Consider the following 27,948-nt stretch of genomic DNA (forward strand, 5'->3'; position numbering starts at 1 on the left):
ACACAGAGTTCTAACTGTACAAGATAATATTCTACACTGGTTAGCTTCTAATTGACACCACCATAGCCGTTCTCTCTGGCAGTGTGAGTGAGACTTCAAAGAGAAAAACAGCAGCTCAGTCCAGAAGACATAAAAAGAAAAAAAACTTTTGAGGCCATGAAGAAAAGACACTACGGTGGACAATGAGAGAAGTTCAAAGAAATCATGACAGTGCAAGTAATTTAAATTTTAAAAATTATATATTATTCCAGTAAAAGCTATAAATGTATCTACTTCTATACACATAGTAGAACTGGACACAAAAGGTTTTTCTGGCTATATAAGCTGAAGTTGTATATTAAACTATGTTCCAATTCTAGAATCCATTTAAATGATTCAGGTAAAGATGGTCCATGTAAACTGGGACATGTAAATGTTTTTTTAATTTATTTTATTTTTCTTTGTTTTTTCAAAAATTAATTTCCATCAAGTGAGATATCCAAAATATGTTCCTCTTCCCTGAAACATAAAGTTAGAAAACTAACACAGAAAATCTAAATTTATGATGGTCCTGAAAATCTTCACATTCGTCTTTGGAAAGTTCTCTGTATTCTCAGAGAACTTTTGATAACTCACATGTGAAAATGCACAAAGAAAATATATGAAAGTCTACATTCTGAACACCTGTTACAGGATGAATTTTTGCTGAATCTTTTCCTCTCTTTGAGAGTATTTCACTTCTGGCCACCCACGCTAGTCTCTCACAATTCACTTATGCCATCCTTTTCAAATTTCCTCTATTTCTGGTTAAGCACCTTTTACCAAAAAGATGAGCCACTGAGCCTCCTTGTATGTTTCAAGAGGTTAAGAAAAACAATACGCAGAATTATAACGCTAGCTTAAAGTAATACGGGTTCAAAAGCAAAATTTGCATTAAATCAACTATAATTCAGACACCCAATGCTGATAAACACGGCTATCCTCTTATACAATGTAAACGGTACCATGAGAAAAAAAAATAATGCTTTGAACTTCACCCTTTCAAGTTACTTTTTGGGTTTCAGCTTCACGTTGCTCCATGAGCATATTTCTACAGCTTCTATAGCTAACATTCTTCAAGATATACAAAATCATAGGCAGCTTCAGTAGTACTAGTTCTATTCACAGTGGTAACAGCAGCAGAAGCTATCTTCTTATTAGACTACTATTTACTAAGTACTTCATTTCTGTTAGCTCATTTTGTCAGCATAATAATCCTTTAAAGTAGGTATAATACCAAGTTCATTTTACAAAGGAGGAAACTGAAGCTTAGTGAGATTTGTTACTTGCTTTCGTTTTAACCATTATATTATTAGGGTTCTTGCTGGGCTGCACCGCACAGGCCTACAAGCCCTATGCTTGCCCAGCTTCAAGACTGAAGAAAGCTGGGAGTCAGCAACAGAGACGTCAGTGGTTTAAGGGATGGGGGAGCTTACGCGTCTGAAGCAAGGTCCTGGAGAGACACCCCAGCGTGTGCTTCAGAAGACGGGCAGGACATGGCAGCCGTCCTCACTCCGGGAGAAAGGGGAGTTTGGGAGAAAGGGGAGTTTGCCAGTTATAGGGGAATTGATTTCAGATGGGCTCATTAGTTACCAGGGAAACCAGCAGAGGGGAATGCTCTTCACAGTCCCCTTTAATAATAACAATCACTAGCTGGGGCCTGGGCCAAGTAGGTAGAAAGGTCAGTCATATGCATAAGATACAGGTGAAGCAGGCACTGGTCGGGGAGGGGAGGTACAGAGAGCAAGAGAACAGCCATCTTAAGTGGCCTGACCATACAGCTCTTAATCACTGTAAAATTTACACATAGATATTAAACACCAAACAGATAAAAAATATTAATACTTCCTACTCTCCAAGGTTAAGAATGAGATTCTACAAACTCAGTTGTCCATACACTGAATCCAGTGGAGATAGTAATAGTAAATGTCACAGTATTTGACTCAGAAATTTAAAAAATAATCTAAACAATGGCAAACATAGTTATTCATCAAAATAAATATTAAAGGCCAGTATAATCATATTTTTTTGTAAAACTATAAAATATCAGGCTACGATCTTAAGTTAGTATTTTATCATCTCAAGAGCACTGAAGAACACTCATGAAAATTCAGGTGCAAGACTGGATTCTGTAACACACACACACATTCTCAAGAGCACAGCTTAGCCTTCCCTGAACTTGCATAATTATACATGTATTGCCTTAATGTTGACACTCTTTAGATACTCTAAATAAAGTTTTGCAGTTCTAAGTTCAGGATACTGGTCAGCATTACATCTGACCTTTGAAAGAGAAGATTATACCAGATCAATTTTATTATCATCTATGATAAAGGGACAGTCCTCAAAGGAAAAAAAAAAAAAGAGATTTTCATTAATTACACCTGAGTTACCCTTCTATTTTTCATACTATAATCAAATTAGCAGTTAAGTACAATGGTTTCTGGGTCATCATCCAAGGAATCCCTGCAGAAGTGCTGTACAGGTGCCCCTAGCAGCTGTCTAGGAGACTGAGGGTGTAGGGACAGAGATAATGGGCCTCTAGATTATCCCGCATCGTTTCAAGCACAGGATTTCTGCCTTTATCTGGGTTTTTTTGGCCATAAAATGTGTTTGAAGAAAGAGTATCTTTACCTCAATAATCAAAAAAAACATTCTTTCCAACCGAACACTTACCAGTATGTTCTCAGCTGGCTGGAGCATCAGATTCTAAGGGATCTTAACACTAATGCCCTTAACTGGAGCTATCTAGCAGGGATTAAGGGCCAATATAATTTAATATTTTTATTTGTAATCTAGATGAAGGAACTAAGATTATAATCTCATATTTCTAATTAATACTAATTTAGGTATGGTCATCAACCAAAATTAAAAACAACCTGATAAATTACATGAAGAATCATTTAGAAATATAATGCAGGTTTAGTAGCATTAGGATTTGGGGCCAAGAGCAAACACATCAAATCAAAATGGAGAAGGGATATACAGGCAACAACAGTATAAAAAATAAAAACAAAAATGTTATTGTCTATCCAATAATCATGGTGTTTAAGAGGGGAAAAATTAGGCTAACAGTAGTTGGCTGTATTAATAGCCGTAATGTAAGAATACATCTTCCACTTTATTTGACAACGGACTGGCTCTAATTAGAGTATGCTTTTTGATAGTCTCATTTGAGAAGTTTGTTGAAAAGTGAAATAAGGACTAGTAGTTAAAGTTCTAGTTCTTTACTAGTAGTAAAGAACACAAAATACTAAATTATTGGGCTTCCCTGGTGGCGCAGTGGTTGAGAGTCTGCCTGCCGATGCAGGGGACACGGGTTCGTGCCCCGGTCCGGGAAGATCCCACATGCCGCGGAGCGGCTGGGCTCATAGCCATGGCCGCTGAGCCTGCGCGTCCGGAGCCTGTGCTCCGCAATGTGAGAGACCACAACAGTGAGAGGCCTGTGTACCGTAAAAAACAGAACAAAACAAAACAAAAATCACAATTATTTCTATGAGGAACAGTTAAAAGAAACTGAAGCATTTACCTTGAAAAAGAGATGGCTATAGGGAAAAATTACTACCCTCTAAGGCTGTTAAGAATTACAATAAATTGTTCTCCTGCCCTAAACAGGACTACTGCAAATGAGGGATATAGAGAAATAATGGCAAGACAATTTAATTTGCTGTAAGTAAGCTATTTTGATAATCATAAAATTTTTAAATACTAGAATATTCAAGTGGGAGAGGTTATAAAACTTTTGTCCCTAGATAGCTTTTGCAGAAAAAAACAAAACAGAAACCAAAACGCATTCCCTGCCCTGGTTCACCTATGCTATTTCACTGGTTTATCTTCTCAAACATCCACCAAGGGATACTGGAAACGTGGGGCTTTCACTCTTGTAAAGCTACCTCCTGAAGTTTATGTGCCTTCTTCATACTTTCAGTGTTTCCCTCCTGGTTCCACCTATCCAGCTCTGAATTAATACTAGCCCACTAGTCACCTAGTCCACACAGGTAAGGAATAAAAACTTTTGTTAGAAGAAGAAACTATTTGGCAAAGGTACTTTGCCGTTCAGACAAAGTACTAGTACACTACCACTGTTCCCAGTCACATACGAACAAATACTTCTAGACTGTTCATAAATATATATTGAGGTTTCCCCCTGTATAACTGGCTTGCTGGCAGGTTTTCCCGAGCTCTGAAGTGCTAGATCCCATGTCTTGACACCTCTAGACTTTCTCTTACAATTTCTTCCATAAGCGTCCATCTGCCCTGCGAGGCTCCTCGACTTCTCTTGGCCCTTTTCCCTACAAGGTCCTCAGTTGGCTCCATTTTTATGAACTGCTCCATGTAACCTATGACATTCAGACCTGTCAGATACTACTGAGGCTCCATCCTTATCTCCTCAGTACATCCAATTCCATCTCACAGTCTTACTAACAGTTAATTCCAGAGGCCTTCAAATTGAACTCTACTCATACTTACAAATTGCACTCACCAGTCTTACTGATTCTTCTTTCCTTTACTCCGCCTCAGGGTGGATTTTGGCCAGAAGAGCTTGATTGGCACTGCAGGAGGCTCTGGTAACACCTCTGAAGAGAGGTGGCCTTTAACCAAGAGTGAATAGGTGGATAAGCTGGATTTTGTTTCCCTAAGGTAAGATAATTCTGAGGTGTGCTCTACAGTACCCTCCTAGAGTTGCCCAGGCTCAAGCCCAAGTTGTCTGCAGTGACTCATAATCGCCACTTGTTGGTTCTCTGTCTCACTTTTTCCTAAACAGACTAATGTTAACACAAATATTTGACTCTGCCTCCAGGTGAACCAATCCTAAAATAATCTATCTCCATATATTTACATGTGCATTTTCCCAAGAACTTCTACTGTTTTTTTGTTTTTTTGTGGTACGCGGGCCTCTCACTGTTGTGGCCTCTCCCGTTGCGGAGCACAGGCTCTGATGCACAGGCTCAGGGGCCATGGCTCACGGGCCCAGCCACTCCCCGGCATGTGGAATCTTCCCGGACTGGGGCACGAACCCGTGTCCCCTGCATCGGCAAGCGGACTCTCAACCACTGCACCACCAGGGAAGCCCCTTTTTTTCTTTTTAATAGCATTAAAAAAATATCCCACATTAACATTTTGAGTAAAAACAAATAATCTTGGTCTGTGTATATGCGGTGTGCCCACAACAAACGACTCAATTTCACACTCAGGAAGATGGTATGTATTCTCCCAAATAGACAACTGTCAAACATTTCTTGTTTCTGGCAGTTACAAGTGAGATTTCTTACAGAACACTCTGATTCTATGATCTAGTATGAGAGGGTTCAGCCATAGAAATACCTTGTTTTAGACACATTTTTCTATAAATTTCAGTAGTGATGAGAAAGATCCTCTCCTTTCTGCTCAAGAAAAGAAAGTAAATTACTTTATGTATTGTTCTTTGGCTTTTGATATGCTATGTGACACTTCAGCAAATCCTGCACACAATGATTTCTATCATTTCTGCACATGTGGCAGTTAAAAGTGCTCGTTTGCATAAGTTACAACCATATACATAAGTAAAAGCGTTGTTTTTGACAGTAGATCTGATTTTGGGGATACATATGAATTTCTAAAGTTCTAATGGATTTCAGCGTTGACGTTACGGCATAGAAATAAAACATTTCTTGCAATCATTCCAGGCATACCAGATGGTGAAAAGTGTTACAATAATTCAATAGAAGGTAAAGCAAACTTACCCGAATCATCATGACTGAACATCTAATATCATGAATTGTATCATAGATCTTTTTTGAGATGTCCACAAACTGATCATCATCAAACACATCCAAAGAGTTTTTACTTAAGGCTTCCAAGGCAACATTCACTTGTGTTACAAATTCCGGAATTACTGTTAAAATGAATAAGAAAGAGAAAATTGTCCTATTTGTATTTTCAGATTTCTGGAGTTTCCGGGAAATGGGGAATCATATTTTTAAACAAATACTTGATTAATAATATTTCAATTATTTTTTAAATGTAGGGAGACAAAACATTCTGGCAGGATAATCTTGAATCTCTGAAATACAGAGGTAACCAAAGACAAGAAAGGCATCGTTATGGAAATGTTTTAAAAGATTATCTTTCTCCTTTATAGCATTTTTGTTTTGACCAAGGTTGGAACCATATAATTATTTTTCATCCGATCCAGTGTAAGCTCAAAGAAATGACAAAAAAGAATTGGTGTGAATAATAGTTGAAATTGTAAACATAAAAATATTTAAAGAAAAGAAACATCTGAGTTGCTAAATAGAAGAAAATTAACTAAAGACACTAATTCTATCTCATAGAAATAATAAAACTACTGTAAACTTTCTATTGATAAAATATTTCCTCCTCATCAAAAATATTAATGCAAAGAAACTGGTGATCTTATATGCAAAATGTTTCTATGTAAAATAACACAACATTGAATGAGTTTAGGGATATATCAATCAGTAAGGCCAATTCATAGAATGCCCTTTTCTTTTATTAAGATTTCAAAATAGTCTCAATTAAAAACATTTTTCTGACTTTACTTTTAAGGTTAATGATAACAACATTCATTAACTCTTCAGTAGATTCAAGGCAGTTTTCTAAGTGTTTGCTGTGATTTAAATCTTAAAACAACCCCAGTATTAACCTGGGGTTCATACTTAGTTGAATGACAAAGACACAGAGAAATCAAGAATCTTTCACAGAGTCATTCTGCTAATATGACTTTTAACTACTATACCATATCATATTGAATAAGTTTCTTCCCCATGTGAATATGCAGGATAAAAGCAATTGATTTTTAGAGCAATGATTCCAAACCTGGAAGATATAGTACTTTATCTAACACAAAAATATTAATAAATATTATTTTTTCCTCCATCCAAATCTCTATCTGCATGTATGGCACACCATGTCTTGCAATCCTACCTGCCATGTTCTTGATATGGGGAAATGTTGGCAATATACATAGGTACCCATATTTTATCTAGTCTCATCTTTCCTCCACCTACTAAAATGTATCACCTATACCCTAATTCTTAGCTACTATACCCACCAGGATTATCCACTGTGCTTTTCTCCTCTGTCCATTCTCCAGGTGTACCATCCAATAAAAAGGGGCACCTGGCCACATAGGGCCACATATGACTAGGACACATTAAATTCATTAAAATTTAATTTAATTTGAAATTGAGTTCCTCAATCACATTTATCACATTTCAAGTGCTCAGTATACACCTATGGCTATTGAATTCTGTTTTGAGAGTGGCAAGATGGAATGTTTCTATCATACCAAAACTTCTACCGGATAATATTATTCAGTAGTGAGATTTCATGAAATCATTGTCTCACTTTCAGTGAACAGAATAACAAAGGCAAGGAGAAAGCTAACTCACACCCCTTTGCGTAGGAGAAACACTCCTGAACCACAATTCCCACTAATTTAGGTGTGACTCCCAAAGTGTATCTCTAATCTAACCTTTTCCCTGAATGCCAGAGCTATAAATCCAAAATGGTCCACTGCAAAATTCTACCTAAATCTTTCGTAACACCTCAAATCCATCCTATCTAAACCTAAACACATTCTTTTCTACCTGGAAAGCCTAATTTTCTTGTAATATTTTCTATCTTGACGCCCAGTCATCAAGGAAAAAAACTCAGGTGTTTTCTTTTACCTCCTACTCTTTTTTAACCTCTATATCCAAATGTCCTCTAAGTGAAATCTCCTCTACCATATAAGTACATTTTAAATCCATTGCCAGTGCAGCCCCACTGCCTCTAGCCATCATTATCTCCTGCTTGAGCCCTCACTATAGTCCTCCTGCCTAAGATCTTCTCATCCTTCACACTCATCGTAAGTATAATCTTATTGACAAAGCCAACTCTTAGCAGTGAGTACAACAGTGTCTGTCACAAAACAGATTCTCAATAAGTTGTTTTATTAGTGAGTCACATCCCTACACTGTTCAAAAATGTTCACTAGTTCCTTGAAACTTTTTCCTGTTTGTATCCCAAGTGTCTAGCCTGGCACATAGTAGATACGTAATTGAATTAAGTAATCGAATGAGTTAATGAATGAATAAATATAAAAACCCCACAAAAATGTAGGTACAAATTTAACATGTTAAGCTTGCATTTCAATGTAATTTAGGTTTTGTTCATACTAGGGAATCTCCAAAAATATACTTATGTGGGCTTATAAGAATATTCGACATATTTAATGAGTTAATCTTTACTTTTTATAGTGTTGAGAAAGGAGGAAACTCTTACAGAAAAGTGTCCAGTTATTTCACATTTCCTTCAGGTTCTTGGGGTGAACAGCAAACCCCCCAACAAAACTTCTACTCCAAAGAACACGGCAGAGAGTCTCCTGATCACTTTGACATCCTCTATTAACCCTAAAGACATAGATAAATACAAAGAGATGTGGTTTCAAAACTTCTGGTGGGGCTTCCCTGGTGGCTCAGTGGTTGAGAGTCCGCCTGCCGATGCAGGGCACGCGGGTTCGTGCCCTGGTCTGGGAAGATCCCACATGCCGCAGAGAGGCTGGGCCCGTGAGCCATGGCCACTGAGCCTGTGCTTCCGGAGCCTGTGCTACGCAACGGGAGAGGCCACAGCAGTGAGAGGCCCGCATACTGCAAAAACAAAAAAACCTTCTGGTGGTCTACCACTGACAAAACTCTTTTCATAGTCTTCCCCACTAAAAAAAGGTTTTTCTCATTCACCAAACACCAAAGTGTTCCATACAGTAATAATTTAACTCTATCTACATCTTCAGTTTGTTACTAACTGCCTCTACAATTTGAAACTGCTCCTATCATCTTCCTATGTAGATCTTGGCCAAAAAAAGAGACAAGCATCAAATCACGTAAAGGTCTAGTTTTCACTGCCATGTGAGATAATGTGAGAAAGATTTGGTGTATTTTAAGGAAAATACATCATAGCCTTTTCATTATTGCAACATGATTTCAATTTAACTCCCTTAGGGGCCTCTTACTAATAAACTAATATTAGTTCCAATTAAAATAAAATCTTTGAGAAGCCAATGTTTAATTTCTGAAGTACAGATGGAAACTACTACTTTTTTCACTCTAACAGCATAAATGAACTATTCAAAGCCGACATGTAATACATTTCTCATTTCATTAGCTTAAACATCAGCCGTGGGTGTGTTTTATTCATACTATGGACATATGGTTGCTTGGATCAGAGTGGGCGTGAAATTTTTTAATGCTTTCAAGAAAATACAAAGTGAGTATAATTAAGTAGCCAGTTAGTGGTAATTTAGAAGGAAAAACAAATTGACAAAGCGATCTCAAATCCATAATCTACTACATTTCAAGAAAACAAGGTTTACACACAGTATACCATCCATCATGTTATACAATCATTGATCAGAGAGGGGGACACCTTAAACAAATTCACTCTAATCATCTGACATCCCAGGTAGGATCAACTGTTCTGAACTTTGGAGTGCAGATTTATTAAACACAAGTGGCCTTGGGGTCAATACCTCGTCAACTTCAAAGTATCTTGTCTATTTTATACTGCCAAATTCTAAGCCAGTCCTGAACTCGTTGGAAGTCTGTACTTTCTCTACCAACCTTATTCAGAATATGCAGAATAATAATATCCATTGAGTGCTTACTCATCTGGGCACTGTGCTAAGCATTTTGTATGCATTGTCTCATTTAATCCCCACAGCAGCCCTGTGAGGCAGGAACTATCATTATCCTGATTTCACTGATGAGGAAACTGAGGTCAAACAGCTAATAAGTGGCAGGCTGGTAACTGAGAATCCAGAGCTTGCTCTCCGAGCCCCAAAGCTGCACTGCCTCCTTTTTTTTTTTTTTTTTTTTTTTTTTTTGCGGTACGCGGGCCTCTCACCGTTGTGGCCTCTCCCGTTGCGGAGCACAGGCTCCGGACGCGCAGGCTCAGCGGCCATGGCTCACGGGCCCAGCCGCTCCGCAGCATGTGGGATCTTCCCGGACTGGGGCACGAAGCCCTATCCCCTGCATCGGCAGGCGATCTCTCAGCCACTGCGCCACCAGGGAAGCCTCACTGCCTCCTTTTGATAAGTAAAATACTTTGGGCTTCTTAATTTCAGTGCTCCTGGGGCACTGAAATTAATGTTAATGTTAATTAACATTAATGTTAATGTCAATTAATTTCTAAATTAATGTTAATTTTCTGGCAATAGAGCCAACTTCTCCCAGGCCTTGAGTCTCGCTCTGGTACTAACTCAGGAATATTTTATCCCTTCTCATTTCTTGCTAGGTTTATTAAGTGCTTTTGAAAGTAGGTAAGGGTACATAATTATTGGATTAAGTAGGTCAGAAAAAAATCCAGACTCATTATAGGTAATCATCTCCAATGATGTCACTGAATTATGTTTCTATCATTAATAAAATGCAGATTAAAATATTTCTAATCATACTATTATCTTTGAAAATTACCAATGATAGAGGTATTTGGCTTTGAAAATTCACATAATGCTAAGTCACCATTTCTTTACATGATGCTAAGTAAGTGGGAAGAACTTACAGCAGAAAGTGCAATTAAGCATATGCATGACTTCTATAAATGCCACATACTCTTCATTTTTTAGATTGATTGAACAAACATTGATTATCAAGATTCATACTTTTTTTTTTTAAGGAAGCCAAGAGTATGTATCAGTACTGTGTTTGGTCCCTCACAGATTACGTATCATAAAAGTCAATAACTGGAGAGAATTTTTCCTTTTTTCAAATGAGAGAATCAAGGAACAGAGTGAGTGCTTTATGACACATCACACAGTTAACAAGAGCCATACTGGCCTCACTGTTCTGCTCCACCCCTACCTTTCAAACATCTGGAATAGCTCAAAAAAAAAACCCTAAGAAATAACAGAGAGAGAAGACTTTGTTGTCATGGCTTCATGATACTATACTGATACTTTCTTCCCCCTTTGGCAGAGATGTTTTTTCTATATATGAAATTTTGGATCATTTAATTAGCCTGAGTGTCCAGCTTTGGGTATCTCCAGTGCCTTAGGGACTTAGCGATTTTCCCTAAAGCTTAATCTTGATGTTTCTCAATAATACATTAATATTAATAAATAATATTAATTTATTTAAATGTTTTAGAAATTAGTCATGACTACTTAATATAAAATTTAGCTCTTTCACAATTTTCCTCATAACATTTTCAAATTTGTTAACACCACAATAATTGGTTAAATGAATGTAACTATTTAAGTATTTAAAGTTGGACCTGGACCAAGTAACGGTCTACGATGACCTCTGCTCATTATGTAACACACTATTTTAATGGAGTTATTAACAAGTTGCCTCTGAAAAAAAAATTTTTGTTAGCTGTTTTTGTATTTCTTAGTATGAAGTCTCAAATATTTAAACTATCAATGCAATTTCCTATACTATCAAACCTCTCAAAATTCATCAATTTGAATTTTTACCAGGTGTAAGAGCCAGCACTCAACATGGCCTCTGATGATCCCAGCCTCCAGGTATTCACGTCTTAGTACACCCCTTCCCCACATTGTGCCAGACCTGTGTGCCAAACAGAACGTACTATAAATGATGGGATGTTGCTTCTTAGGCTATTTAAAAAAGACTTCAAGGATTCCATCTTGGTCATTCTCTCTCATGTACTGCTTGCTCTGAAGAACTTCAGATGTTATACTGTGAACAGCGTAATTGAGAAGTCCACATGGCAAGAAACTGAGGCTGCTAGCTAACAGCCAGCAAGGATATGAGGCCTTGGACCAGCAGCCATGAGCTTAGAGGTGGATCCTCTAGTTTCACTCAAGCCTTCAAAATAACTGCAGCTTCAGATGACATCTTGACTGCAATGTCATGAGACTGAGGCAGAATCACACAGCTAAGCCGCTCCTGGATTCCTGAGTCTCAGAAAATGTGAAAGATAATAAATGTTTGCTGTTTTAAGCTACTAAATTTTGAAGTAATTTGTTTTACAATGGATATATACCACACTAAGAGACTGGAAAGGTCTAAGAGAATACATTAGTTTTGCCTGTTTCAGTTCATTCAAATGGAATCATACTGTATATATTCTTTTTTTGTTTTTAACATCTTTATTGGAGTATAATTGCTTTACAATGGTGTGTTAGTTTCTGCTGTATAACAAAGTGAATCAGTTATACATATGTTCCCATATCTCTTCCCTCTTGTGTCTCCCTCCCTCCCACCCCTCTAGGTGGTCACAAAGCACCGAGCTGATCTCCCTGTGCTATGCGGCTGCTTCCCACTAGCTATCTATTTTACGTTTGGTAGTGTATATATGTCCATGCCACTCTCTCACTTTGTCACAGCTTACCCTTCCCCCTCCCCATATTCTCAAGGCCATTCTCTGGTAGGTCTGTGTCTTTATTCCTGTCCTGCCCCTCGGTTCTTCATTACCATTTTTTCCCCTTAGATACCATATATATGTGTTAGCATACGGTATTTGTTTTTCTGTTTCTGACTTACTTCACTCAGTACGACAGACTCTAGGTCCATCCACCTCACTACAAATAACTCAATTTCGTTTCTTTTTATGGCTGAGTAATATTCCATTGTGTATATGTGCCACATCTTCTTTACCGATTCATCTGTTGATGGACACTTAGGTTGCTTCCATGTCCTGGTTGTTGTAAATAGAGCTGCAATGAACACTGTGGTACATGACTCTTTTTGAATTATGGTTTTCTCAGGGTATATGCCCAGTAGTGGGATTGCTGGGTTGTATGGTAGTTCTAGTTTTAGTATATATTCTTTTCTATCAAGTTTCACTCAACATTAAACTTATGTGATTTGACTCATATTGCTGAATGTAGGTTTAGATTTCTCATTCTTATCACTGTATAGTATTCCAGTGTATAATTATACCACAATTTATTTATCCATTCTATAGTTAATGGGCATTTGGATAATTTCCAGTTTGGCACTACTATACATAGTGATGCTATGAAATATTGTGCACTTTTTGGTGCTAGGAATATATGCACATATTTTCAGGGAATTTACATACATATTTTCAGGGACTATACCTATCAGTGGAATTTCTGAATCACAGAATATACTTTTGTACCATGTTAATAGACACTGACAGTTTCCAAAGTGGTTGGAACACATTTTACTCGTATCAACAGTGCCTGAGAGTTCTAGCTGGTGTACATCCTCACTAACACTTGGCATATTCCAGCTTTTACATTATAGCCTTTCTGGAGGGTATATTTCCCTCTTCCTTTTTAATATATTGATCAGGTGTGTGTGTGTGTGTGTGTGTGTGTGTGTGTGTGTTCTACTGGGTAAGCCTCCGGATTACTTTCATTGTTTATCTACTCTCTTGTTGTTCTTGAGTTTTAACAGTTTAAATTTTCCTCCTTTAGAATCACCTACCATCTTATCTATTGCTTAAGCTCATTCTTTAACCTCTTCAGTTTCTACTATCAAGAAAAGCACAGGACTTCCCTGGTGGCACGGCAGTTAAGAATCCACCTGCCAATGCAAGGGTCATGGGTTCGGGCCCTGGTCCGGGAAGATCTCACATGCTGCGGAGCAACTGGGCCCGGGCACCACAACTGCTGAGCCTGCGCTCTAGAACCTGCGAGCCACGACTGCTGAAGCCCGCAAGCCTAGAGCCCGTTCTCTGCAACAAAGAGAAGACACCGCAATGAGAAGCCCGCGCACCACAACGAAGAGTAGCCCCAGCTCGTTGCAACTAGAGAAAGCCCATGCACAGCAATGAAGACCCAACACAACGAAAACAAATAAATAAATTAATTTAAAAAAAGAAAAGAAAAGCACACACAGGAAAAGAGTGAAAGAAAAATAAAGAAGTAAAGGAACTCCATGATCTGTATCTCTAGCTAAATACAGATCAATGTGCAGGGGATCACGCACTGATGACCATAGGAACATGGGCCATAGGAAGAGGTAAATGTAAACATTAATAAACAGAAACCTCATTTTAAATGGATTTGGGAAGACAGAAGGGGCAGCTCTCACACCCTACCTCTTGTTATCAATTGCAGACCCAACAGGAAGAGACATACCTTTGCATCTCTGAAAGGAAGAAAGTTCCTGTTTTGCTACCCAGCAGGATGAAGGAAGAACTTCTCCTTGACTGGCAATAGCCCAACCAATGAGAGACTGTCTCAACTCTGCCAGTGAAAAGCCCTACACTTCAAACTCCCAGTTTCTTCCAATGGACATTTTGTTTGTAACAGCCCCGCCCACTCTTCCTTCTCCATAAAAGAATGTTCCTCTCCTTTGTTTTCCAGATCTGCCTATAGTTTGCCACAGATTCCATGTCCTGAGTTGCAGTTCTTTGCTGTTCCTGAATAAACCCATTTTGCTGGTAAATTAACTGACGGTTTTAATTTTTTAAGTCAATAGAAATGTCTAGGGGGGAAATATCTTTAAAGATGCTGAGGTGTACAAACAGATTGGGAAGGCTTCCAGTAGGAGAAACATATCTTTATTTGACATATCTTTGTGGTGTTGAGGTTGTCCTTCACATGTTGCTGGGGATTTCTTGGGTGAGAAGAAAAAGAGTTGATCTCAGCTCCCCAGACTCCAACTCTCTGTGTCCAGCTGTCTATGATTATATGCCTGAGAACAGCCCTTTTCCTAACCCTGTCTACCTGGTAACTTTCTACCCACAATTCATATTTATCTTCATAGATATCAGTTCTTTGTGAAACTTTCCCTGATCACCAGCCCACCCATGCTTCTAACCGTGTTAGGCAATCTTGTCTCTTGGACTTGCTGACACTAAAGACATACATTTGCTAAAGATCCTATGTCTCTAACTGCATGTGTTTTGCTGTACTCAGCCACTTCCAAAATCCTGACAGAGAGCTCAGAAACTCTGTCAAGCCACCTTAGTTTCCTCAGGAAAGGGGTAGGTATCAGAGTCAGAATTCAGCACCAGGTATTCAGACTCACAGCCTGTACCCATTACCACTGCATTCTACTGCTGGATGCAAGGATAACCACGCTGAGACATATTCTCAAGCATTAAAGAACACTGAGGGTAAAGAGAAGAACTAAATCTTCAAGAGAGAAAGGGTCATCTATAAAGTATTTAAATCAGATTGGTATTAGGCTTTTCATGAGCAACACCGGATACAAAAAGGAAAAATATGAAGCAACGCATTCAAGTATTAAGTAGAAATTATTTCAGAAATGAGATCCAATACTCAGCCAGTTAATTAAGTGAACAGTGGGATAAAGATTTTTTCAGGCATGCACGTACACAGAATATTTAATCTCCATGAACTCTTCATTAGGGAGATACTTGTCAATAATTCTCAAAACAAAAAGTGAGTCAAAGGAGCAAGATATGGGGCTGAGGAAATAGTGGAGTCGGAATACCAGTCAGAAATACCTGCGGGTATTTCTGTGTGTTGTACGTGGAAACAAGGAGTAAACGTGTAGATATTTTTGAGAGCCAGAGTTCTCACTATGGAATAAGAGAGGTACTACAATGGAATGTGATAAGACAAAGAACCCTATGGGATGGGATTGCACTGGAGGTGTCAGTACGAACTTATGATTGCATACGTAGCAATATATTACCTTTTGTGTAAGAGTGAAGAGGAAATAAAAAAGCACATCCTTAATCAGCTTATTTTCACAAATATTAAAAAAAGACTCACATGAAAGACAAAGGAATAAGGAAACTTGTTATTTACAAGGGATGCTAAGAATTGGGTAGAAGAAATATGAGAAGATAGATCAGCAGCTGAGTATATTTTCTGTATTTTTAACTCTTGTAAGCGTGTTAACATTATACAATTTTAAAAATATAAAATTGACAACAAGCATATGGGCAGGGGAAGGAAACCTAAAACCAAATGTGAGTAGCAACAAATGAACAAATGAATTTGTTTTGAGGTGTGTATCATCGAGGTACGTATCATCAGGTTGCTTACACTTGACTGCTTTCTGAAGTCGTGCTGCCCAATCCGCTAGCTGCTAGAAATAGCCTGCTATTTAACTAAATTTACATTAAATTGATACAAATTAAAGACAATTAAAAATGCACTTCCTCAGTCACTCTAGCTCACCACATATGGCTATCATTTTAGACAGTATAGATATAGCTCAGTTCTATCCTTGCAAAATATTCTGTTAGCACTGTTCCAAATATTGCAATCAAGTATTTGTTGAGCACCTGTCCTCTGTAGGACACTGGTTTAGATTCTGGAAGAGTGGGTATCAGCTGTGTAGTTTTTCTATGTATACTTCACAAATACAAGTTATAAACCTTTGGAAAAAACCCTCTTTGGCACCTAGAAATGTCCTGGGCCATTGCAAAATCGTGTCAGGTTCTATTTACTGATACCATTCTTAGCTTTTTTGGTCAATATATATTCACCTTTGTATAAATATAGATGACTACCTAAACAAGAAAATGTATGTTTTGTTTGTGCTTTGAGAAACTACAGGTATCTTTGCTTACTGTGTGAATCCCATGAGGGCTATGGAATTTCACATCTGCTGAAATTATACTAGTTGAAATATATGTTAAAAATGTTCTGAAATTTCAGTGCCAACTTGTTATTTTTACTTTGACAGAATTGTCATTATTTTTAGTGAGTTATAATATTACAGTGAAAGAGTAGAGACTCAATCTCATTGACAGTAGTGATTTTACTTTCCCTTTAGTCATTCAATATCACAAGGTTTGTAAGGGCTTCCTGTGTACAAGTGTACAATATTAAGATTTTTAAAGAACAAATTCATTTTTCTTGTATCTGATATTCGTTTATCTTGAACCTTCTTGCTATTATAATCAATATATAAAAAATTTCAGGGAGCCCAGATTAATATGATTTCAATATATATGCACGTATGATTCATTCAACAGATGTTTTTCTAGAAAGTCGAATAAAAATTGATTGTGAACTTCTTGAGTGAGAGAGCCTGTTGTATTGAATTACTCCTTTTACTAATATTTCTTGATCAAATGAAGAAAAGTCATATTTTAAATGCAGCAGGGCAGCTTCTATTTAAGGCAACTGAAATTACTTATTTTATAAATATTTATCCCTTAAGCTCTTTTTTTGTAATGTTGGATTTATGTACATTGGTTACAAACATTATTATAAACAAGTTTACTGAAGTAAATCAAGATTTATAACTCTGCTAAAATTTTTTTAAATAGTTACAGAAATCCAGAAACCTCTGCATCAATGTAAGCTAGGATTGTGGAAGGTTAGTCAATTTTTTTTTTTTTTAAGGAAGCTAAAATTCTGTAAAATGAAGAAACTGGTCTATTTCTAGCATAGACTCTCTGGATCCGTAGGTCTATTCATAATCACACATGCACTGTGCTCACTTTTTCTAGCTACATTTGGTTACAAGCAGAAAGACATTAGAAAAAGATAAATGAATGGACAGGAGGATAGCAAATGTATGCACAGATGAATGGGTAGTAAAGTAAAGCATGGGTTGTTGGAAGAAAAGATAGGTGTATAGAATCATGGGGGTAAGAATTTGTGAGTGGATGGAAGGAGAGATTAATCTTTATAACTTTCCTATTTCCAAAACAGAAAAAAAATTCAAAGAAGCTCAAAAAAGAGGCAAGGGTACAGTAAGCTTTTAAAACTTAAAACAAGGCCAAAATAACCAACAGCCACATAACGAAAGTTAGGGAAGACAAGTGTAATTACATAAAAACTTCTAGAGTTAAGGTACAGCAATTAATTATAAAACTGATCTGTTGCATTCCAGGCAAAAGTGAAGCAATGTACTACATGGTTCATATTATTTACTAAAATGGGGCTCGGCACTTTAAAGTTTTCACTGGGAATGACTTAAAAAGATCTTCCTCTTCAACACTATATGCTAAGGGGAGTGAATGTACCACTTATGTATTTATATTTCTCGTTATTAAAAAACATAACAAAAAGAGTCTTCACAAATAGTGTTATAAAAGATGTGAAGGCATTCTTCAAAAGAATATTTATTTTATACAACATTATCATCTGCTTCTTCAAAAAGTTAAAGTCCTAGAATTTTTGGTTTGCAGCTTTTTGGATTTCTGATATGATATGATACAAAAATAGGACTTGGAAAATTTTGATTCTAGGCAGAAATTTAATGGATAAATGAATGAATAATCTCAGCATGGCTTCTGACAGGAGTGAATCATACATTATTTGAAATTGATGTCAAGAGTGAATTAATTCTTGAAGGATGGGCATTCAGGGTTATCAGAAAAAAGAACTTCCATTTGTTTTAGATACTAAGTGCTGACAGGGTAAATTGGTATTTTCCTGTGAAAATGTAAGTAACTTGTATTCTTGGTGCAGAAAGTCTCAGATCTGGATTCCAAACATGATAAGCTATCTGAAAGTGACCACCACAATACCTCATGCATAATATGGTTCCAGAATAATAGTGGACCAACATTTATTGATTACTTACTAAGTACCAATAATCTTGCTCGTGTTGACCTATGTTGAAATCAGTAAAGCGTGATGGTGACATGTCTAGACTTGCAGTCAAACTTCCTAGTAGGGGGCACTTTCTCCTTTGCACTTTATTCACATTGTACTCTCTGCAGTTGTGCAAAGCTGTAGCTCTGAGCAAATAGTATTAATATATTCTTTCCTCAGTAAACTTTATCGTGACACAGTGGTTTTTGAACTTGGCCCTGAATCAGAATCACCTGGAGAGCCCATTAAAACACAGAGGGCTGAGCCCTACCCACAGAGCTCCTGATAAAAAAGTCTGATATGGAGCAGAAGAATTTGAATTCTAACAAGTGCCCAAGGGATATAATGCTACTGGTCCAAGGGATCAAACTTTGAGAATCACATGTAGCAGATAAAATTGGTTGGCTCCCCAATACTCATTATTAACATCCTTGTTAAAAGAAACATGGATTTGTTCAGCATCCAAACAGCAGAAAGGTGATGTAGCTCTCAGTTTAGAGGTAAATTCTGATTATTACCCAATCATTTCCTTTGGCAGTGATTGGTTTAAAGAGAACCTGACACCCTGTTCTAGCCAACGAGATTTAGGAAGTGTACTGGGGGAAGATTTATGGGAAAGTTATTCATGCTCAAAGAGAAATACTGGAGAGATGGTCCCTCTTCTTTCTCTGGACATTTTCCTATCTGGATGTGACTTCTAAGAACTGCTGTGGTCATCTTACAACAAAGAGAAAGCTGTCATATCGAAATAGCAAAGAAAAAAAATATGTATCTCTATTAGTGTTAATGAACTGGTGAATTAAACAACACTGGACTTCATGATATATAGCCTGTAAAAATTTCTGTTACTCATGGTTTGAAGAGATATAACTGATTAAATGTAATATAATTTAATCCTAAAAATAATCCCACTTTAAAGATGAGAAAAGTAAAACTTTGATAGCTGCTCACATTTATAGTTAATAATTAACAGAGCCAACTTTTATACATAGTTCTGCTGACTCCAAAGCCTGTGTTATTTCCACTACTCTTTATACTGATGGACATGTTTTGAGGGGTTTTTTTTTGTCTGTTTATTTTAATTGTTCTGCCTATCTCAGTGATTTTTTTTTCTCTAAGCTAAACAGGAATAAAAGATATAATTCAACACAGATGTTTGAGATCACTCTATTCCATATATTTTTAAATTCAAATGTTAGGAGGGAAAAAGAGAAGAAGTTTTAGTATTATATTTAGCAATAAATAGGCAACACAAAATATGCCCCCATTAACACTAAAGGGTTCTCTTTTATACTTGTGTCTTAAATTTAAAAGATGTTTTTATGGTTTGTGATATTAACTCAATAACAAGGACATGTGGTAGGATGACTACCTTTAAAATACTAAGAGAATCTTCAGAAAATAAACATACAAATGAAACCGAAGACATAAAATATCAGGGATTTTGGAACCAAGATCAAACACCAAATCCTAAATGGTCTTTTCTCTTTTTACAATAGAAAATATGTACAGTACATGCTTTCTTTAAAAAGTCTTGAGTTCTCCAAACATACCTAATTGACTCCACTGTATGATTTTATAAAATCTTTATCCTGGGTTGCTTAAGAGCAAAACTATGTATCTCCTACACTTTAACCCAAATTACATTGTTCTTTGTGATAACTGAAATGCTGATTGCTAACTATGCTATTGATAAAATAAAGTATTTGAATTAGATGAGATACATCTGTTCTTTCTTGTACATTCCATTTACTACCTATACAAACAGAACTTCCAAACTACTACACTTGGCTCTCATTTCTCTCCCTAGCCTCACATGTGTGGCCTTCAATGTATCTCAAACGACGTAAACTGTAAGTTACCTTTCAATTCAACATGTACAAAAATGAAGTCATCACCTTCTTCTCCCAAATTTGCCATCTTTCTTGTATCTCCCATCTCAGCAAATGTGATTACCATCTACCCAAGGCCCTAAACAAGATGACTGGGAGTCATTCTTGTCTCCCCGCCGTCTACCTCTATCTCCCCTCGATCATCAAATATGGTTACTTTTTGCATACTGTATAATTCTTGAATTGGAATTCTTTTGGAAACCCCAGGTCTTCCTTACCAGATCTCATGCTGACTGAGCTGATAGCCTCCCTAACTCTTCTGCCATATCTAGTTCTCAGATCTATCCATCCCACTACTATCACAGCAATCATTCTAACCATCAATGCTCACCATTTCTCTGACCTGGTAAGACCCCTTGGTGGACCCTTAATTGTTGAAAGGATGATATTCAAAATTTTAGTCACAGAATTCATTGCCTCCATTTAACTCATTCCTCCTCCTTTAGCTCCATCTCCAATAATTTCGTATCTGTCATTGTACGCCTCGAACACTCAAAACAGCTTATAGCCTTCCCAAAAAGCTAGCTTATTTACACCTCTCTATATTCGTTCATTACTTCCTTTCTAAGGCATGCCCTTCTTCATGTTCCTCATTACAGTAATTTTCCTCTTTTTAAAGAGTCGATACAGAGAGTACTTGTTCAGGGAGCCTTTTGTGGCTTTCTCTTTTCTCTACCCACATCTCAGATTGGATTAGTATTCTGCTTCTGTGCCTGATACACTATCATTTGTCACTCTACTTTACGTTCCACAAAGATAAGGTACTTAGAAGGTGTGTGCGTGTCCTAACCTTCTGTGTCATCAGCTTCTCTCACCAAATTTACTCCTGCCTCTCCCTATGTAGCCTCCACCCTCCATATTCAGTCAGTCACTAAGCCTGCAGATTTTAGCTTCCCAAATACGTTTCTAGCACATAGCAGTTGCTCAGTAATTGTGCATTGAGTGAATATGCTTTTCTAGCTCAAGTTCTTATAATTCAATAATCCTACTTCTATGTATTCTTGGACTGTACCAAGAATACTTGGAGAGTACCTCATAAGTTGCCTAATTTTACAACTAGAACTCGTAGTGAATTTATTTTGAAATAATGCACTTAGTAACTTTACCATTAGTTAAAAGAATTATTGAATCAGTTGCAGAGCATTTAAGTTGGGTCTCTCCCTATGGAAAAGTTCACTCTTCAAATCTGTCCTGTTCTTGTTCACTAAAGCTCTGCCCCTGAAATGAGTAGCTTTGCCTCTATACTGCCCACGCAGTACATTTAGTATACTACTGAATGACAAAGGTCCGAAGTTAAGAGGATTAATTAGGATAAAACCCGAAATACCCAAAGCTAACACCAATTCCATGGGTCAGCAGAAATGTTCTGAAAACCTTTCCTTTGAGGTGAGAAAAGCCTCTCACTCTGGAATTCTCTAAAAGTTATCAGGAATCTGCAGAAGTAGAGAGAGAAAGTATATATAAGCATTTTTGTTGTTTTTATTCTTAATAGTCTTAGATTTATCTGCTTCTTTCTCCTCAGAGCACCTCATCACTGTGCTTAGGTGTCAACTGTCCTCAAGATTCCCACAGATGTCCAGTAAACTCTCATATCTCAGGCTATTTTTGTGCATTGCTTTTTTCTCTACTATGGGAAAAAAATCATTTCAATAGATATCTATTTACCTATATGTATAATTAGCTCTATTTGAAGAAGAAGAAATCAAGGTTCAGTGAGACTAAATACATATGCCTAGAATTGCATAACTAGTAAAAGATGGTCCACAAAATCATTCTAAAAACCAACCTTTATCCCTTATACTTTGAAAGCCTGCCTTTAAAAGGTTAACAGTCTGTTTGGCGATGCAACAAGTACATAGCAAACTACATGGGGCCACAAAGGCAGGTTTTGAACATGTATTATAAAGTGATCTCAATAAGTCATCTGTTATATATTTACTCGTGTTTCCTATTACCTGTAGAAAACAAGACAGAAAAAGGCAACTACAATAAGAGAAGCACATTAAAAGAATCGTGAGATTATATCCAATTAAAGATATTTTGGAAAATTCTCATCGAAGAGGTGACATGGAAAACCTTAGGCCTTGTAGAATGACTAAGATATAAAGAGAGAAACATAGGAAGGCAAGTTGGGGGAGAAGTACATTACACAAAGAATAGAACATGAGGAACTACAGAGAATGGTTGTGATTAAGAAATAAGCAAAAGTAGGGTTTACACGGTCATAACTGTACAAGCAGTAAAATAGCAAAAATGCTAACAGTTAATTTGAGTTCATATCAGGTTTTTATTAAATTCCAAGCCAAAGACTATGTTCTTCATTTGGTAGATAATTAATGGCCTTTGGAAATTTTGAGTAAGATTCTAACATGACTAGTGGTGAGAAAGAAAATCATTTCCTACCAGAGCTGGGACAAATTTCTTATATATAATTCATCACTTTTTCTGGGAAGTAATTAACACTCCTGATAAAATAACCAGTGTAAGTTTTTTGATACTAATAAGGTTATGACCTCTTCTAGGAATTTCAACCTACCTCAACTAACCATCATGCTAAGAGCCTGTTGAATTTTTGGTATAGTTGTGTACAATCTAATAATGTTTATCTAATTATCTTCTTGCCCCTAAACCATCTTTATTAAGATGATCCATTTGAATTTACTTTTTCTAAAGCTTCTACCCTTGTAGCATATTTGAAATACAGTTTTATCATCTGGTCATGATTAATTTGTTTAAGACTATGTTTTAACAGTGGTTCTCAACTACATTCCGATGAGAGTGTTTCAGGGAGTACCATGGGTGGCAGAGGAGCAGTAGGTAAAGAGAAGCGTGAATGGGACTAGCTGTGAGATCCCATACTCAATCCCTGCTTCAAAGAAAGCAGCTCTGATTTATATATTTGGGTTCCATTTCATTTGAATAAAAGGTTGCAATACTAAAAAGATTGTTTGGAAAGCACTGCTTTACATAATTGATTTAGAAGTGGTGTATAACTGTCTTGTATAACTGAAGCAGGAAGACAAGTTAGGAGACTTAGAGCAAAGCTAAACAAAAAGTTTATAAAGATTTGAATGAGGATGTTTGCAATGGAAAGGCTGAGCCATTTGGTACTGAGATAGAAATGTCAAGATTTTATTACTGACTACATGCAAGAGGTAAAAGAAAGGAAGGAATGCAAGACAACTAAGGTATTGATACTGGATATCTAGAAGAAGTGGGGGAAACTATTATCATCATAAAGAAGCCAGGAGGAAAAGAGGTCTCAGAAAGAGGATAGTCTACTCATGTTGACTTAGGGGTTACCTTCAAGTCCAGATATCTACCAGACAGTCAAGAAGGAGACTGAGATAATGGGGAGGGGTAGGGCAGGAGGGAGAGAGAAGGGGAGAATGAGAGACAGAGAGACAAGCATTTGACAAGCATTTGCATAGAGATGACATTTGGTGCTGTGACAGTAGACCAAATCATGGAACTGTGAAGAAGATATTCATCTGGGGGAAATATGTGGAAGTGGAGTTAGCCAATGTGACAGAGATTGAGCTGAGAGACAGTTAGAAGGAGAATCAGGGAAACATGTACATTAAGATACATATGCTTGGTGCCATACTAATTTTCCTATAGTTTCAAAGAGGAACGTGGTCGTCAGAATAAAATGTATTTTTATTGATAGCATTTCACAGACTTGAGACAGAAGGAGCTTTGTCCTTCAGGTGATTAGCTATATATACTGCAGGAATATCTGTACTGTATCCTAAAAAGCTACAGAAATCAAAATGAGTTTTCAAATGTAAGATGGAAGTATTTTTGACACTGTTGTTACTCTTAAATTATGACAGAGGCTTATCAATGTAAGACTTTTCTCTTTTTTCAGCATTCATTAATGAAACTGCATTTATCTAATGCATTGTAGGAGCAATGTCCTACTCAAGCAGTCTAAAAATAGGTTAAAAAATGCATAATCATTGACTTAGTAGTCTCTTTATAGGCAATGGTAGTAGAACCAACTTTCCAGCAGGGAGAGCTGAGTAACTCAGGTTCTATCTGCATGTGACTCTATCTGCATTGGAACGGGGCTTAACTTATTTTGCTGTTAAGCTAGTAGGGAAAATGGCACCTGAACTGAAAGGCTGTGATTGCACAACATGGGAGGTGATTGTGTATACAGGGGGCTAGGACAGAGAGGATGCATGCAGAGACCATTTGCAACAAGGCAGCATCAGTAACAGTCAGCAAGACAAGACAGAAGTCAGGATACCATAGCAGCCAGAAGGAATCAAAAACAGACTCTGCTGACCCAAAGGCTACAAGGCCACAAATGTCAAGCTCTCCCCTCAGTGACTGCTGCTGTCAACGACAAAATAGTCTCTCTCCTGGCAAGGACAGCAGGTCACACATTTCAGTTATTGTTCAGGAAATAACCTGTCAGCACATCATCTCTGAACACAAAGGACAAGATAATTGTCCCAAGTTCTGTCAGCCAAAAGTCCCAGTCATCTGAGGAAGTAGTAATATGGAACGTGGGGCACTCTTATTAATATTATCTCTCACTGTCCCTTGCTTTAGTAGGAAACAGTCTGGAGGTGGCAGTAACATTTTGTAGTATTGGGTTGTTTTTTTCAATATCTTTCTTAATGCAGGGGATTTATTTCTAAAATTGTAGATAATAAGTAAGGAGTTCGATGTTGAATGATTATCATAATCAACAGTGATTTTTTTTTTCCATTTTCTGTTTTATACTTCAACCAAAATAGAACAAACACAGAGGTAAGTTCCAAACCCACTAAGAGTATTTTTGGGTTGTGTGTAGGGAAATTAACCCGTTATTAAAAATAGATTTTAAAGGATGTATAGGAGGAGGCAAGTAGATGAAATGGCCCTGTCAGGATATTTCATGACTTTTATGGGATAAAGGTAAAACTGTATGATTTCTATTATACTTTCTCAGCTGTTATTCAAATTGATTATAACCATAAAGGAATTTCATATTCTGATTCATCTCCATGTTAAATGACTATGAAGTCTTCTAAACAAAAGCATGAAATTCTGCTTCCTCTTCCTAGTACTAGATTTACATAGCAAGGTCTCTCTAAAAATGGTCATCACATTTTTCTGTTTATTCCTAAATGTGTTTTTAAAATAGCTAAAGTTGGAATTTATAAACAAAATAAAACAAAAAACTGATCATGCCTGTTGACTGATTTTGGAAACTACGGGGAACTGTGTAATGCTTATAATCCAAGGGAAGATTATCTGTACGGATTTCAAGAAGATCCTAACTCCCTAAATGTCTTGACATTTTAGAAAATGTTGGTTAAGTGTCATTCTTTTTCCCAGGCTTTGAAAAGTCACAATCCAACAGAGTTTGAAAGCTTGATTAACAAACACAAATAACAAATAGAAAAGTGGAATTACTCCAGAACAATATATTAAAAAAAAAATGGATGTGTTAAATTGAAAGCAAACAAAGAAATAGGCATGTCTTTCTTGCTCCACTGAAAATCCATACCCAAGATACTAATGACTGTCTTTTCTTTTTCTTGTTACTTTTGGAAACTGACATTCCCAATTTTGTCTGTACTGAACAAGACTCACAGTGTTACATCATTTCACTGAATGAAAACATTAATGAAATTTAATGTGTGAAAAGATATATTCTGTGAATTTATGTGTGAACTTACACAAGAAAGGAAAGTATGGCAGTAGATATGGGATGGGAGTGAATCTAGTCCTATATACTCATTAGGGAGGAAAATAGAATCATTCCAATGAATAGATTCATCCTTGAAATAGAAAACTTTAAAATAATTTCTGGAAAAAAAATGGAAGTATAAACTTGGAAAGAAACATTCTAAAAAGATGTAGAGACACAGATGTAAAGAACAAATGTCTGGACACCAAAGGGTAAAGTGGGGGGCTGGTGGGATGAACTGGGAGACTGGGATTGACATATATACACTAATATGTATAAAATAGATAACTAATAAGAACCTGCTGTATAAAAAATAAATAAAATAAAATTCAAAAAAAAGTAGGTTCAGAATATAATTAATCATATATTTTAAAAAAGGAGTTTTATATAGTAAGAGGCAACTTTTACATTGGTATCAAAATCCATAAGCTGAAAGAAAAAAATCACATGATCATATCAACAGATGCAGAAAAAGCACTGGACAAAATTCTACACCCATTCATGGTAAAATTTCTCAGCAAACTAGGAATAGGATAAGAAACACACCAAGGCTGTCTGTTCTCACTACTCTTATTCAACATCATACTGGAAATCCCAGGTAACAAATAAGACAAGAAAAGGAAATAAAAGGCATATGAATTGGGAAGGAAGAAACAAAACTGTCTTTGTTTGCAGATGACATGACTGTTATTGTAGAAAATACCAAAGAATCAACAAAAAACTCATCAAAATAAAAAGTGATTATAGCAAGTTTTCAGTATATGAGGCTAATATACAAAAGTCAATTGGTTTCTTATATACCAGCAATGAACAATTGGAATTTGAAATTAAAACATAATACTATTTACATTAGCACCCCCAAAAGAGAAATGTGTAAGTGTAAATCTACCAAACATGTGCAAGATCTACATGAGGAAAACTACTAAACTCTTGATAAAGAAAAGAAAGAATATCCAAATAAATGGAGCGATAGTCCATGTATGTGGATAAGAAGACTCGATGTGGGCAAAATGTCAGTTCTTTCCAACTTGATCTAGAGATAACACAATCCATATCAAAATCCTAGCACATTATTTTGGATATTGACCAACTGATTCTAAACTGATTCTCCTTAACATGGATTCTAAACTTAGCATGGAGAGGCAAAAGACCCAGAATAGCCAATACAATATTGAAGGACAACAAAGTTGGAGGACCGACACCACCCAACTTCAAGACTTACTATAAAGCTATGGTAATCAAGACAGTGGGTTTCTGGTGAGTAAGTAGACATGATAAACAAGGAAACTGTGAGAAACTACCACATTTTGGAGGACACTGAGAAGACATGGCAAGTAAATGCAATGTAAGATCCTAGATTAGATCTTGGAACAAAACATGGACATTAGTCGAAAAACTGGTGAAATCTGAATAAGGTCTGTAGTTGAGTAAACAGCCTTGCACCAATACTATTCTTAGTTTTGACCAATGTAGCATGATAATGTAAGATGTTAACTTTAGGAGAGGCTAGTGGAAGGGGATGGGGGAATTTCACTATCTATACTATCACTGAATCTCTTCCGTAAATATAAAATTGTTTTTAAATAAAAAGTTTTAAAAAATTCTAGACTAGTTGTCACTCATGTACATATATACTAAAATCCTAATATTAGCAAGCAAAAATCTGTCACCACATAAGAAAGATATATACCATGCCGAAGTTAAATCCATTTCAGGAAGACTACTGTGCAAGATTGTTTTAAAATTAGAACATTTATTAATTTTCTAATTCACTTCATTAACAGATGAAAGGATAAATTACATATAATCTTCTCAATAGATACAGAGATGAACAATAATTCATGATGCAATCTCTTATCAAACTAGGAGAATGAAACATCTTTAGTTTGGTATAGCAC

At 36.6% G+C, this 27,948-nt stretch overlaps 1 protein-coding gene across 1 annotated transcript in view; it reads right to left on the bottom strand.

Annotated features, from left to right (window-relative positions):
• Positions 1-27,948, bottom strand: part of CTNNA3 (catenin alpha 3) — a 1,586,247-nt gene that overhangs the window by 312,060 nt on the left and 1,246,239 nt on the right. The window contains exon 14 of the mRNA XM_082673107.1: positions 5,742-5,893. Coding sequence (XP_082529233.1) covers positions 5,742-5,893 — 152 coding nt within the window. The remainder of the gene's footprint in view (positions 1-5,741; positions 5,894-27,948) is intronic.

The sequence above is a fragment of the Grampus griseus genome, assembly GCF_964374135.1.
Source record: "Grampus griseus genome assembly, chromosome: 16".
Lineage (NCBI taxonomy): Eukaryota > Metazoa > Chordata > Mammalia > Artiodactyla > Delphinidae > Grampus > Grampus griseus.